Raw genomic sequence first — 15,921 nt, 5'->3', positions numbered from 1 at the left:
GTGGTTTCTGGTAGATAATCCCCTTGTGGTTTTCCTTCTTCCCCACCCCGGCTTTTCCTTCTCAGCATCTCTTATAGGTTCAACTCTTCTACCTCTGAATATTGGAGGATTCTTAGTTGGGGTTCTCTGAGAAACAGACTAGGCAGAAATTTTCATGCAGGAGATTTGCTAGGAAGTACTTGCAGGATTAACACAGCTAAAGGAGTAAGGGAAGCAGGGTGTGGAAGTAAGAGAAAATGTGATACAATAGAGTCCTCAGCCAACCCTATGTGGAGCTCTACACCTAAGATGAATATCTATATCTATGTCTATATCTATATTTATACCTATACCTATATCTATCTATCTATCATCTTTCTATCTATCTATCTACTTGGTTATTATAAGTAATTGTCTTACACAACTATGGGAGGCTGATGAAATAAATCTGAAGTCCTTAGGGCAAGCAGTTAGGAAGGGAAGATAAACAAACTGGAACTCCAAGAGCATGAAGTGAAACATGTTTACAAGGGGGAGTTTCTTTACTCAACAAAGGCCAAAACGCTGTTTAAAAAGCTTTACAACTGATTGTCAGGTCCACTGAGAATAATCTCCTTTTTGATTAACACAAAATTAACTGATTAGAAACTTTAATCATATATGCAAAATCCCTTCACAGCAGCACTTAGATTAATGTTTGACTGAATAACTGGAGAAAATGTATGTATGCTACAAAATGCTTCCTCCAATTCTTGTAAGAGAACATTCCTTTTGATCCATACTAGAAAGGAGATTCTGGGAACTATAGTTAATCGTAGTCATAGCCATGTTGACACAGCAAAAGACATCACACATGGTAAGACCGCGCCCTCCATACTCTGAAACATTCTCAAGCCACAGCTGCCGTATTTGTTAATTTACCATCAAATGGACAAACCATCAGCTTCTTAGTGGTGAACCATTGGATTCCATGGTCATGTGCCCACTGTCCCATACTCTTTGCCATATAGTGTTAGTATACAATAATGCCCACTGGAATCAGTGATCCCAGTTCTAAAACTGTATCTCCTACAATTAGCCCTGACTTAGAGAAAGACGCCACTGAGCGTCTCAGAAATGCTGGTGTCCTTCTCATCAGCAATTCCTTACCGCTTTTGTAAATAGAGGTTTCTTAAAACCTTGCCATTTTCTTGGGAATATAACCTGTTCTGAAGGTTATGGTTGGAATTGTGAGATTTGATGAAAAGTGATGGGCTGGAGAATGCAGGGAAGATAACAAAGAGAAAAAGGAATATCTTAGAGAACAGTCAATTCTACCAGCACAGACCACATTCACCATGATCCACTCAAGGGAAAGATGGGAACAGATAGGTTGAAGAAGAGTAGCAAAAAGAGAGAAACAGATGAGGCATATTAGGGTTTGGGGTAGTATTTTAATGGTACTTTAAAAGGGGAATCAAAGAATGTTTGAATCCTGCCCTGCCCCTGTTTTGTGTCAGGTACCCCTTACTTTTGTGTATCTGATATTATATAAGAGGTATACACAATACACAGCATTAGAAGAGGAGATAAAGTGGTATTAGTAACTAGGCCAGTGCCTAACCCCAATGTGGGGTTCTCTGGTAAACCTAGGTTGGTGCATGAGGCTTAAGAAATACTTCCAAATGGAACTTTCAGCTGTTAGTAAAGGATGAGTCCAAATCAGGGCTCTTACTGCCCTTGGTCTGTCAAATGGAGAAAAGAAATCAAAGAGAGAAAAGAGACATAAAGAAGACAGCAACCTGCTTTAAGGGCTCAGCCATATGAATGCAATACAAGAAATGGAAGGGAGAGCTGAAAGTATGGGATAAGGTCCTGCATCCACTTCCCTCCCAGACACATAAAAGAACAGTGAGAGAACAGGTGCAGTGGTCTCTCAGTTTGCCTGTGAGATTAGTTCCACGAGCCCCCATGGATACCAAAATCTGCAGATGCTCAAGTCCCTTACGTATAATAACACAAAACAATGGACACCGTCATGCGGGATATGCATTCACAGTTTCAGCCAACCTTGAGTCTAAGCCAACCTTGATTCAACCTTGGTTGAATCTTCAGAAGCAAAGCCTGTGGATAGAGGGCCAACTGTACTAAAAGTCATGCAGATTGTGTCAGGGGAGCCCAGTATGACTCAGGTGTGGTGATTCTTATGGAGGACTCACAAGACTCAGCGTATAATTGTACTCACAGCTAAGATTTATTACATCAAAAGGATACAAAGCAAAATCAGAAAAGGGAGAAGGTGTGTGGGGTGAAGTCCAGAGGAAACCAGGCACAAGCTTCCAAGAACTTTCTCCCAGCAGAATCATATAAGACATACATAATTCCTCCAGCAATAAGTCGTGACAAACTTTGGGAAATGCTATGAACCAAGGAAGCTCATTAGAGACTTGGTGTCCAGGGTTTTATTGGGGGTTGATCCTATAGACACCCTCTGCCTAGCACTCATCAAAATTCCAGACTCTCAGAAGGAAAGCAGGTGTTCAGTATAAACCTCATTGTTTGCACAAAAGTTTAGGTACACTGAGCCACTCTTAGCTGTTAGTGTGGTGGGACTGCTCCTGAATCTATGTTCCCAGATGGCCAATACTGCAAGAAGGACTTCCTAAGAAAAATAACAGTCTCAGGCCTGGTATTCTAACATTTCCTGAACACAAGTGTATGGCACATTTTTTTTTACACATAATAACCGTATCTACTATTAATAAATGCTGGCCAATAAAAATTTCACACTCTACCCATGATGCACCTTCTGGAGAATATACATGTGTTAGACAAGCTTCATTCAGGCATGAGTTATAGTGTTGTTGGCTGTGAATTCAACATTAATGAATCAACCATATCTATTAAATAAGGTGTCTTCAATCAGAAACACACATAAACAAGGTGATGTATTGATTGTTTTATAAAAATATTGTGATCAGAGGCTCAGAAGAACCTAAATGGGAGCAATGGTTCAATATTCACTAATTCAGTGTGTGTGTGTGTGTGTGTGTGTGTGTGTGTGTGTGGTCTTCATAGAACAGAACTACCAGAAAAAAAAACAGGACTCAATTGTACCTGCAGGCATCACTTCCTATGTAATTTAACTACGAAAAAGCCTGCCATAAAGCCTCCTGTTTCTTTAGTACATTGATATGTGATGGGCAGCTACAACAACCAGGGGCACAGAAGGGCTGTGACCAAACAGAGCCAGTGCATGGATGATTTGCCTAAGCCCTGAGGCAAAGGAAACCTCGGAACCAAGGATAATAAATTAATTCAGGAGCTGAGTGGGAAACAGACAGAAGCAGAGTCTGGGTTCATCTAAGGACCCACACAAATAGGCTATGCTGAGTATAGCATATGACCTCAAGGTTCTATGGTCTATAGCTGAGCTAAGGAACCAACAGGAAAAAATATATATACAGGATTCCTGATACATGTTCCAGGTTAAAGCTGAGTTCAAGGAAACAGGTGAGGGACTTCCCTCATGGTCCAGACTCTGGGCTTCCATTGCAGGGGTTGCAGGTTCGATCCCTGGTTGGTGAACTAAGATCCCACAGGCCATGAGGCACAGTCAAAAATAAATAAATAAAATAAAATAAAATAAAATAAAGGAAACAGGTGAGGAAACGAGTTATATTGGACAACTGAGGAGAGAAATTGTAGTCACAGTACAACTTCGGAATATGGCTGTGGCTCACATGGCTCGTCTGCCAGCTAACCTAATTTGGGACACCCTTCCTGTTACTAACAGATAAGGGTTAAAGGGTACAGGCAACTACTCCAAAGACAAAGCTTAACAGAGCCTACACAGTTGTAGCACATTACTAGACATAGTATTTCCATCTACTTTGGGAGACCAAATGTATTTTTCCCCCAAGTATCTTGCTAGAGATTTAAATAAATAATTAACCATTTCTCACCACCACCATAAAGGAAACCTAAGGCAAATAGAGAGCTATTCTAAAAACTTGAAGTCTCAATTTGTTTACTAAACAAAACCTCCCACCAAACTCTTTTGTCAGAACAAACCTGGAATTTAATTTCAGAAATCACCCTATCAAAATGCATAAAAGGTGACTTGGAAATCTGTCACAATTAACAGTCACTCTAAGTCAAAAATTATTTTTTACATAATGCCTTAGGGTCCATATGTGAAATGCAAAACCAGGTTTGGATATTTGCTTATATCTCCCGGTTGGTGACATATTTATCACCAAGCTGCAAACAGGGCCTCTGCAACACAAGCCACTTAAAAAGATTTCTTATATATTTCATTGCCTAATAAAAAGTCCGATGAGAAACTTTTACTGTCACACATTTTCATATTTTTGAGCTCTGGCAAACACATTCCTGACAACAAGGTAATCAATATGAATAAGGGAAGGCATTTTAGAGGAACTTTTAATCTTCAGAATTGAGGTTTGCATCAAAGTCTCTTTGATTTGCACATACCCCAAAATATTTTTTCCCAATTATCTTTTGTGTTCTTTCCCCACTGGCCACTGCTGATGAGTAATTTTACAACACTAATGCTATTAAAACATGCACTCATGACCCCATTGTGACACAAAGCAAATAATGCACATGGGGAATGCAAGCACATAACTGCTAATTTTGCTTTTTAAATGCATTTGAACTTGACCTATTGGAATGCCCATTACAGTACGCATGACAGCTTGGTGAAATACAGGAGGCCAGACACCACCTCAGGAAAGCAGATTCCCTGAAAATAAATCACTTGAAGGATTGTAACGTGGTAGGAATTGACTGAGAGAAAAATGCAGTACCACGTAGTGAAGTAACCTGCTTAAACCCTACAAACAAGTCACCACTCCTAAAAGCTCTATAAATTAGAGCACTGTGGCATCCTATGTGATCCATGAATGACTTTTAGATTAAAGAAGACAATGGGACTTCCCTGGTGGCGCAGTGGTTGAGAGTCCGCCTGCCGATGCAGGGGACACAGGTTCATGTCCCGCTCCGGGAAGATCCTACATGCCGCGGAGCGGCTGCGCCCGTGAGCCATGGCCGCTGAACCTGCACGTCCGGAGCCTGTGCTCCGCGACGGAGGGGCCACAGCAGTGAGAGGCCCGCGTACCGCAAAAAAAAAAAAAAAAAAAGAAGACAATGAAAAATAATTTAATATCGAGCATACATTTAGAGATGCAGATAGCATAATGTCTTTTATTTTGAAGGAAATATCTTTTCATCCTGCTGATGCAAGAAGTTTTTCCAATTATGCATACCTTAGGATCTAAATGTGACCATGATTGTGTATACTGAAGCATTTTTACTCATTCTGTCCACTCTAAAATGGAATAAATTGTGTTCACAGCCAACACAGAAACACAAAATGGAATAAATCTTAGAGAAAATTCTGGTGTGCATTTTTCTGATGGGGAAGTCACACAGCTAGTTTTCAGATGGTACTGGAACACAGGTGTAAAAAAGAAGACAGAGCAAACTGCTCATATTACACCTATGTAAATGTCAGACATACCTGTGAGTTATTATCTTATTATTCTTTATTTCGTGTAATGCACAAACTTCAAAAAAGGGAGATGGTGATATATTGGAAAAAATAAACAAAATCCTTTAAGCAGAAGTTTCTATATAGGTGTAAATATTTACAGTATAGTCAATGTTTAGGTAAAATAGAAATCTGCAATGATCAACTATGAAAACTCAACATTTAGAATTCATAATGTACATATTATATTTTATTAATTTTTATGAAGAGAAATATGTATAGTTTTGACATCTTAAAATTGTATAAATATTTCACTGTTTTAATAAGCACAATTATGAGATTTGAGAATAATACCAGAAAACAAAGAAACCGAAGATAAAATCCAAATCCCAAACCCAGCATAGTAAATTTAGAGATTAGAATTCCATAATTCCCAATTATACATCCTGCTGAAATGAAAGTTACAAGAGTGTCGACAAGCTTGTTACTACACCACGTTCAAAATTTTTCAAAGCGACATTTCTTAAATATTGCTTGTTTAATATCTTCACAAGTAAGACTAGTGTGATCATTTGGTCTTTCATTAGGATGAAAACAATACTAACACACTCAAAATCCTGGAAAATTCTTGATTATTACTGCCAAAGGTGAGCAATTAGTTTACAATGAAAGGAATTTTAAGAATATTTATCCAACCTTTATTTGTTCAGCAAAACAATGAAGGTTTTCTACAAACGTACCGTAACTTTACAACAATACAATTACGTATAAAAGTAAGTGTATTTTTTCCAATTCTTTACAAATATTGAATCTGAGTTAGCGCTTCTTCCCCAGCACCGCGTAAACTCACGCTTCCATTTAGCCCAACAAGAATAAAATGCCACACCTAGAATGCTGAGTGTCTCATATTGTGATGAGTGGGCTATGCGTCCTCCAATTGTGAACCTGCCACCATTGAATGCTTATTGATGAAAGATGGAAAGTATCATTACACATTATTGCAGAATGTAATTTTCATATAGGCGATTTTCCTTCAATCCATCATAAAAATATTCTCTCTCACATACACATGCACATTCATAATTTAAATACAAATATCTATAAAATAGTGTAAGCTTTGATGAAAATATTTGATACAAAGTATCTTTGTTAAGAGTAAGAAAAAGATTAATTTATTTCCATCTAGGAAAAAATAGCTATGATGCAGTGCTTTTTTCTTTTTTAGAATTATTTCTAGTTCTAAGATAAAGGCCTTGGTTTTAATCCAGTAGGAGGTCTCAAAAACACCTGCTTTTCTCTCCATCAAACCTTAAAGAAGCAAGTAACTTACAGCACCCTCCAGCAATTCCTAGCTCAACTGTCATAGATCAATATAGCTATCTCCAGCCACATTGGGCCTGACCAAAAATAGTCAAGAGGACTTCAGAGGGCAGTTATACTGGACAAACAGGTGACTTTGTTTATGGAAATGTCAGAAGAACAAAGGGAGATAGATAGTGGTGCCAGTTTGCTTGTGAGTGCTTCTTTGCTTGCCCTGAAAATACAAATACTAATTCTTTCAGTTACAATGGAGTCTGACTCAGAAAAGCCTGTGTTTTCACTCTCTTGGAGTAGTGTTTTATTTTGACTGTGTTATCAAAAAACCTATTAAGAAAGATTTGCTCAGGAAGTGTATCCTTCTTCATCACCCTTTCCTCCTCTCTCCCACATTCTTGCCCTACTGCATCCCTGTAAGTTTAGCAGAGGTAAATACTATTCCTATTTTTATGCGCATGGTCTAATACTTTCCAGGGGTAAAGGCTACAAGTCTTCTGATTTCTAACCCAGGATCCTGTTCACTCCGCACATTGGAGATAGCTGAATAAATAAAATGATGAAACTGGCACACTCTCGGGAAGAACTGCCGCCAATCATTTCCACTTTTTAAAGTGCTTTCTATGTTTCCCAACTCTGAATTTAAATTAAATTTTAATGAAAAGAGAAGAACATATAGACAGTTTCCTGCTAACGCCATTTGGCAAGCAGATAATCGCCATCTTTAAATACGGATGTAATTGTACCTAGTGGGTACCCAGTTGTGTGATTAAAGACGCCAAGCTGACTCAAGAGCTGGTATTTTCCTGACCTGGATAGTCCCTGGGAGTTTCTAGAATAAACTGTGTAGCACATCTAATCATGGAGAATGGAGTGCAACCCAGGTCACATTCCAACACATGTGTGGTAAGGTATTTTGCATTCCTTAAGGCTCAGCTGGAGAGGATGCCCTGGAAGATTTAACTGCTTTCTCCCTAGCCAGTGGAGCAAGCAAGGCTCCCATTTTATGCCTTGTGGATATTTCTCACCAGTAAAATGAATTATATAGTCATCCTAAAATGATAACTAGGTTTAGATGAATGTGCTGATATAGCTGAACAGATACACTGTTATGCTACAGCACAGAGAATATCTTTCTCAGCGTCTGCATTGTTGGGAAGATTTCATTCCCTGTGTGGAAGGATAATTGCTGAGAAATATGACCTTGCAATGACAGAACATCAATGTGCAGTGTATGTAGCTGCAGCAGTGCATGGCAGCCTCCGCTTCTTTATTGCCTCATATACTAGAGCATTTATGTGGTATTGGTTTTCACCTAAATATTGGGGCTGTCTCCAGGTCCACCAGTAGCTCATCAAACTCTAATTCTTATAGAAGCCAAATATAATTCTGATCAAAAGTAAAGCTTCTGCTAAAATTCTAGTAGCAATGAAAATGTGAAAGGATTCCTGAAAACAAACCAAACACTACATTCTTTACATTTTCCCAAACCAGAGTAATAGCTAGTTTTGCCCACATTTGAGCATCTACGTTATGAAAAAAAGCATAATCGTGTCCTGATCTGTTAAACAATTTCTCTTTCTCTGACTCCCTTGTTTTCCCTCCTAGTTTTGCTCCTATGAGGCATTTCCTGCCCTTACCGATTCTTAAATTTCAGTATTAAGATACCGCATTAACATTATTGGGGGTTTTGCAACAGTGTAAAATACAATAAAAAAATCTATTTTCAGATTCTATAAGCAAGAATATCAAACTTTTGTACAGGAGAAAATAAAAATTCTGTGTATTTGCTTCAAAAGAATTACTGGTGTGTGTTCTAAAACAACATTGCTTAACTCTGCTAATTTTAAGTGATTCACACGGCCTTTTTTCCCTTTTCCCTTAATGGACATTTCTTTGCTAAGTATTGGAAGTCTGCTTCTTTTCTTTGCAGAACCTCATCTAGCTAGCTTTTGCAACTCTGTCCTTTGAGAATACTACAGAATGAAATAAAGAAGTTGGGGTAATGGAGGGGAGATTTAGACAGAAGGAAGTGGCGAGTTCTCATTGTTCTGTGGTAGCTGAAGTAAATGTCGATCTCATTATGCTTGATTTCATTTATTTCTTGTCTCAAGAATTTACAAAATGTTGACTTTCTTCTCCTGAACAAGAAGCATGTTATGGTCACGTGAATAGCGAACAACAGTCATTTGTTTTAATATCAACATTTCCCTGGGTGGTTAGAAAGCTGGTGAGGTTATGACTTCTATCTATCAATCAATTTAAAATTACAATATTAGCATTTCCTAGAAACTATACTATTACATATTTCTCCACTACAGACTTCTGGAGAATATAATCCCTTTATCACAATTGTCATATTTTAAAAGTGATTATCTAGAAATAGGTTCTAATATGCAAAACATATAAGACTAACAAATTATAATCAGAAGATATATAGGGAAAAAGACTTATTTTCTGTATCTGAATCTGGAATTAACACTCATACTTTATTTTCCACGTAGCACTAAATAGAGTTTATAGGAGGTTCAAACTAACAGCTGTGACTTACAGATGTTTATGTCACAGGGAGGGGGAAAGTCCTTTTCAGTAGCAGAGAATAGAAAAGCTGGACTCCAGTTTCCACACTGTGACAAACTCAGTGGATGACAGGAAGCAAGCTTCCATCTCCATTTGGGTCTCAGATTCCTCAAATGCAAAATAAGAGTACTCCTAACTTCAGCATTTTATGTTTCTATAATATAACCAGATATAAAAGTATCCTGGACAGCACAAGAAAAAGAATCTGTTTATCATGGGTAGCACTTTAAAATGTGTCTCACGGTTTGTTTAGAAAAATCACTGTTCAGCTGAGTTTACCATCCTTAAGGAAAAAAGAAACAAATTTTTTTTTACTTAAAATTTTTTCTCCTTAATATAATGAACATTCTTTAGCACCAACATTATCTATTGATGACAACCATGGCCCGCGTACTTCTAGCAAGCCTCTTTAACAATGACCTACAATTTAAATCCATTACCTGCTGTGAATGCTCCAAGTAAACACTGATTTGGGGGGTTACAAGTAACATGGACATTTGGATTAAGTCAATTCAGCCTATGCTTTGTCTACATTGCTTTTATTTATTTATTTTTGCTGTACGCGGGCCTCTCACTGTTGTGGCCCCTCCCGTTGCAGAGCACAGGCTCCGGACGCGCAGGCTCAGCGGCCATGGCTCACGGGCCCAGCCGCTCCGCGGCATGTGGGATCTTCCCGGATCGGGGCACGAACCTGTGTCCCCTGCATCGGCAGGCGGACTCTCAACCACTGCGCCACCAGGGAAGCCCCACTGCTTTTATTTTTTTGTTTTAAGTGCCTGCACTATCACAATCACCCTACTGGCATTTAAAGTCACTAAATAAAAAATACTATCAGTCATTTTACTTTTAACTTGAATTTAAAAAAACAAAAAAAAAGTAAAAAAAAAAAAACAAACAACTCCAGAAAACAAGCCCTAAATGTATGTCTGGGGTGTGTGTGTATGTGAATCTGAGTTTAGTATTATTATTGATATGTAAAAACCACAGCATTCCCTTACATAAAACAGGAGATCCAAAAAAGATTAAAAACTGCATGGAAGATTCCATTGGATTCTTTGTTTTGGGGCATATAAAGCGAATTTCCTTTCCTTTGTCCATATAGTTCATGTCTTAGTATAATCCTATAAAAAAAGGATAGTTTCATCCAAAACATCAGAGAACAGAAAGGCATAGGATTAAAAAAAAACAAAACACCTATAATGATGATTATTTGTTCAGAGTTTCTTAAAAAGGAATCCTTGCTTTTGGAGATTGTGGGCCCCCCCCAAATTATCTGTAATACTTTGTAGGTGTGTCATAGTATTCATTTTAATCAGGTTCTCAAAAATATACATTACTCAAAAGACTGCTAACTACTGACCTAGTCCAAATGAGAAGTCTTCATCCCAGAGTGAGAAGCAATCGCCACAGTTCCACCACTAGCCAGTGTCACTGACAGCCCCAGAACTGAGATCCTTAAGGCCACTCATGCTAGTCCACACTCAAATAAATTATGTTTCTTAAACTTGTGTCATCTTGTGAAGAAACTCTGCCTGCTTTATTTGTTGCAAGTGTAAAGTCAGCTTATAGAGATTTCAAGGATACCTTTTCAATTTTAACATTTATTGCCATTAAAATTACTGTTTTAAGATTGGTCCGACAAGAATTAGCCCCAGAGAAAGAATCCCTCAAAACAAAACAAAGCTCTCTTGTACATGCATGACGAAGTCTTAGTTTCATTCCTACTTACAGAAGCAAAAATTACCTATGTTTAAACACTCAACGTTGGAACATCCGTTAGAATTTAAAATAGGCAAAGAAGCTCGTCTAGTATAGCAGACCTACTTGGAAAGATCATTCTTCTTGAAAAGTTTTCCACCAGTTTTACTAAAATAAGGTGTATTAATATAATCACATAAATAAATTATAATTAGTAAAGAGTGTTGTATATCAAGCCTGTACTAACTCAAGTTTCTTTTTACCAGTTTTTCCTGTTATGTGTTTTTATGAAAATTATTTTTATTTTAGAAAGTGTTGCCAAGATGTACTGGTTATTAAATATGCCTTCAGCGCTAAATCTGCAGGAACATTGCACATTTCCCATATCTTTTTCTGACTCACTTTCCTTCCGGAGAGAGAGATGAAAGAGTTCCAAGGAGAGGAAGAAATAGCTGTAAGTAATATGTTCATGGGCATTTAATGGTAGATGGTTTAACATGCTTGATTGCTACTGGTGAATCAGAGCTAAAAAATGACCGTAGCATCTATCATGTTATGTTATACCGTGCAAAATTTTAACAAAGGCACGACAAGCTACACTGCTGATTTCAGCAGTGTGCTATATTTGGTAGCAATTGATAGATGTCTGCAAAAGAAAATCACTAAATTGTAAAAATGCCTTAATTTTTAAGGTAGTGAAGTATACTCTCTGAGCCGAGAATATAATGGCCGGGGAGCATAAACTGATAGCATCACACAGCACAGTCCTAACAGTGGCTTTAAACTCAGTAATTCTTTATCAGGACCCAGAATACCAGACAGTGCAACAATAATATTCTTGATTCTGCACTTAAATTTCAATAAGCAAATAAAGTATTCCCTCCTGTATAAAGAGTAAAATATAGGTTTCCCATTCAGGGTTGTGACTACACTTTCAATGTCTCCAGCATAAACCAATGTGTGAGAAAAGAGAGAGAAATTATATCTCAGTGACCTTGGCAGACATAACACCCTTTGGTCTTCAAAGTGCAAACTAAACAAAGCCCCTTAAGAGGCTATGATAAACTGCATTGGGAAAAAAAGTAAATAAAAATAATAGAGGCCAAAATGCTGAAAAAGGAAAAAAGTTATTAGTCTATATGTCCCTTTATAATTTATAGTAATGATATTTTCCTCATTAAAATGCAATAGTAATAGATTAAATAAATTGGGGATAGAAAGGACCGATTAAATCATTGTGTCTAACACGTGCCAAGGGAAGGCAGATTTCCCTAGACTAAGGAACAAAGAAGAAAGAAAAATATAAAAATAGGTATTATAGCAACATCTGCAAAAGGTTCATTGAACATAAAGTCTACGGATATTAAGTAGAGGTATTAGCATCAGTAGTAAGCAAGATTAGATACTGACACAAAGTACCCGTATCAATGGCGTCCTGTGCTGTATTTTCAGACTTCTAGTATATTTACCTGGAGCTTTTCTAAATCAAAGCTTCTCTGTTTATACTCACGTAGAAAATGTAATCTGAGTTTCAATGAATTTTTAATTTTGTTCAATCTTGCGTTTGTTCAACCAAAAACAATTTAAAGAGGACCAAAGCTATCAGCCTCTCAGTGAGCAACACCTTACTAGGGAGTTTTTGAATCTGCCATAAAAATCAACAGTGTGCATCTAATAGTTTTCTTTTAATTTGAGCAGTGAAAAGTGAATAATCACATCAAATATTCTTCAGGGCCTCTTTGGTTTCCAGATTAAACATGTAATGTGACCTGTCATCTTGCCACATTCTCTGCATTTCCATTTTAAATAATCATAAATAAGAAAACCTTGCTACTCTTTGGCATGACACAGTTGTTTGATCCAGCTGCATTTCAAAGTCTTAGAAATTGCACTCATTCCTTCTTTAGAGTCCTTGTTCATCTCAAAGGTTTTCAGCTGAAAGATTCTTTATTGTATTCAAATCTTGTCCCATATGAATTGTTTTGATTACTCAGTTTATGAAGAGTCTTAGAAATTGAATTAGGTCCACAGCAAAAAACACCAACTGTTTTCCTGGAAAGACAAAGGGAGAAAATGGAAAATCAGGTGGAAAATTTGGCAGGACATGACAAGAAGTATCTTTTAGTAGCATGTTTAAGATGTTAACAAAGTTAATTTCTTGCTGCTTTGCATACAAATAATTTTCCAATTATTACCAAATATAAGTGACCACCGGGAAGATATTTTATTTACCTCATGCTTTTCATGCCAGAGATCAAGATCATTCAAAGAATATAACTATGAGCACATATTTGTTTATCAGACAGAATGAACAGTCTGCATGTCATTGATGAGGGCAGAAACGAAGTCAAGAGCTGCAACTGATAGCTGTCAACTGCTCCACATTTGACGTATGAATAGATTTCTATCCACCCTGGACCATATCAGTTCTTCTCATGCTAAATGTTTTACAGACATTTTTTCCCCCTAAAGATCCCATGGATTTTCATGGGAAGTGGTGAATAAGTGTAAAGAAAGGAAAGCTATTACCAATTTGAAAGGCTAATTTTAAGTGACTAATTTATATCTACATTATAACAAAAAGCATACTAATCTGGATACATTTTCTTTTTTATTTATGTGCCACAATAATTGTAACAAATACCAAGCAGGTTTTATTATTTGCTAACATAAAATTTTGGTAGAGAAATTATACATATCCCTAACAAATAGAATAAATAAATCCCACAAAATGATTACTATTTCATATTGATTTCCTGTAAAGTTTGTTGATTTGCATTGAATTCTTCCTATGATATCAAAATGATTGACAATTCTTATCATATCTTGGACAAATCCAGTATGTATTCATTATCTGAGAATAACTGTTGCTGAAAAAAAGACAGTGAATCCATTTAAATGGGTACCAAAATTTATAATAAATACTGAAAAAAGTTTTATTAAAACTTTTCACCTTGAAAACTGAAACAAAGAACTACAAAATAAACTTTTACTTGCAGCCATGATGGAGAAATAGGGGCTAGATTTACCCTCTTGAATTAAAAAAATAGGACAAAACAGATAACATATGAAACAATTATTTTCAGATACTGGACAACAGGCAGCACTGAACTGTCATCCCTGAGAAAAAAAGAAAAAACAAGGTGAGCCCGACAGCTATCCCTTCTTGTGACCTGAAGGCAATTTAGAAGCTGTAGCACAGAAGAGGGAAACTCATGCAGAGACTGGTGGTCTTACTGAGTTAAAGAGAAAAAGAATGGAGTTCACGAAGGCCAAAGCAGCTAGAACTTGATATCAAAAGAAAGAAGCTCTGGAGATCTGCAGAGGAGTATCCTCAAGTCTTTGGCTCAGTACTAATCTCCTCATATGTGAGAGGAAACCATGTGAAACTGGGTAGAGAACTACCAAGGAGCAGTAGGTCAAACAACTCTGAGTTTACGCAAGGCTGTCAACAATTCATACTCCCACAAGCCCAAATGGAAAGCTCTAAATATAATACATTGGCAATGGATAGTGTACTAAAGTTATTACCTTGTTTGCAAAGGGTAGGGAGGGTGTTGGTAAAATTAGCCCAGATTGGAGGCTGCTCTGGACTCATACTAACAAAGCTTAATAAAAGCAAGCCTTGAAAAGATCAAACTGACAGACCTCCCTGGTAGTGCAGTGGTTAAGAATCCACCTGCCAATGCAGGGGACATGGGTTTGAGCCTTGGTCTGGGAAGATCCCACATGCTGCAGAGCAACTAAGCCCGTGCACCACAACTACTGAGCCTGCGCTCTAGAGCCCGCAAGCCACAACTACTGAGCCCACATGCCACAACTACTGAAGCCCCTGTGCCTAGAGCCCGTGCTCCACAACAAGAGAAGCCACTGCAACAAGAAGCCTGCACACCGCAACGAAGAGTAGCCCCCACTCGCCACAACTAGAGAAAGCCCGCATGCAGCAACAAAGACACAATGCAGCCAAAATAAATAATAAAATAAATAAATTAAAAAAGAAGAAAGATCAAACTGAACCCAAGTAACAAAACTGTATGCCAAAAACAATTCCAACGATATTGAAAAGAATAAATAAAAATTTGGAGTTTGATGTCTAAACTTCAAAGTGTATAGCATTTAATAAAAAATTATCAGGAATATGTATAGCAAGAAATTATGAACTATAACTAGAAGTGTTATGGGTTAAATTTTGTCCCCTTTCCCAAATTCATAGGTTGAAACTCTAACTCTCAGTATCCCAGAATGTGGCTGTATTTGGATATAAGGCCTTTAAAGGTGTAATTAAGATAGAGGGATGTTGTTAGGGTGGACCCTATTGCAATCTGACTAGTGTCTTTTTAAGAGGAGGAAATTAAAGAGACACTAGAGGTGCACATGCACAGATAAAAGACTGACCATGTGAAGAGGGTAGTCATCTGAAAGCCAAGGAGAGGTCTCAGAAGAAATCACCCGGCTAGCATCTTAATCTTAGACTTCTAGCCTTCAGAATAGTGAGAATATAAACTTCTATTGTTTAATCCATCAAGCCTGTGGGATTTTATTATGGAAGTCCTAGCAAACTAATACAGGAAGAAAGATAAGTCAATAGAAATGGGATGAGAATGACAGAAATGATGGAATTATTAGATAAGGTCACTGAAACAGTGATGAGAAACATGTTTCATATGTTCAAAGAAAAATATCGACATGATGAGAAAGGAAAAAAGATTTTATAAAGGCCTAAGTGGAAATGCTAGAGATTAAATGCAATATTTAAAATGATAAATATACTGATGGGTTAACAGAAGAATAGGCACTGAAGAAGAAAAGATAAGTAAACTTGAAGATATAGCAGTAGAATATATCCAAATGGAAGC

At 37.3% G+C, this 15,921-nt stretch overlaps 1 protein-coding gene across 2 annotated transcripts in view; it reads right to left on the bottom strand.

Annotated features, from left to right (window-relative positions):
- Positions 1–10,953: 10,953 nt before the first annotated feature.
- The window catches only part of NOX4 (NADPH oxidase 4), a 146,026-nt gene continuing 141,058 nt past the window's right edge, over positions 10,954–15,921 (bottom strand). The window contains exon 18 of one of the 2 annotated variants that reach the window (XM_065883297.1): positions 10,954–13,117. In XM_065883297.1, the coding sequence (XP_065739369.1) occupies positions 12,997–13,117 (121 nt within the window). In that variant the 3' untranslated portion in view covers positions 10,954–12,996. The remainder of the gene's footprint in view (positions 13,118–15,921) is intronic. The other variant, XM_065883298.1, reaches the window with a different exon arrangement.

This window comes from Phocoena phocoena, chromosome 8 (genome assembly GCF_963924675.1).
Source record: "Phocoena phocoena chromosome 8, mPhoPho1.1, whole genome shotgun sequence".
NCBI lineage: Eukaryota > Metazoa > Chordata > Mammalia > Artiodactyla > Phocoenidae > Phocoena > Phocoena phocoena.
The sequence above is the reverse complement of the archived record's forward strand: the minus strand, read 5'-3'. Positions and strand labels throughout refer to the sequence as shown.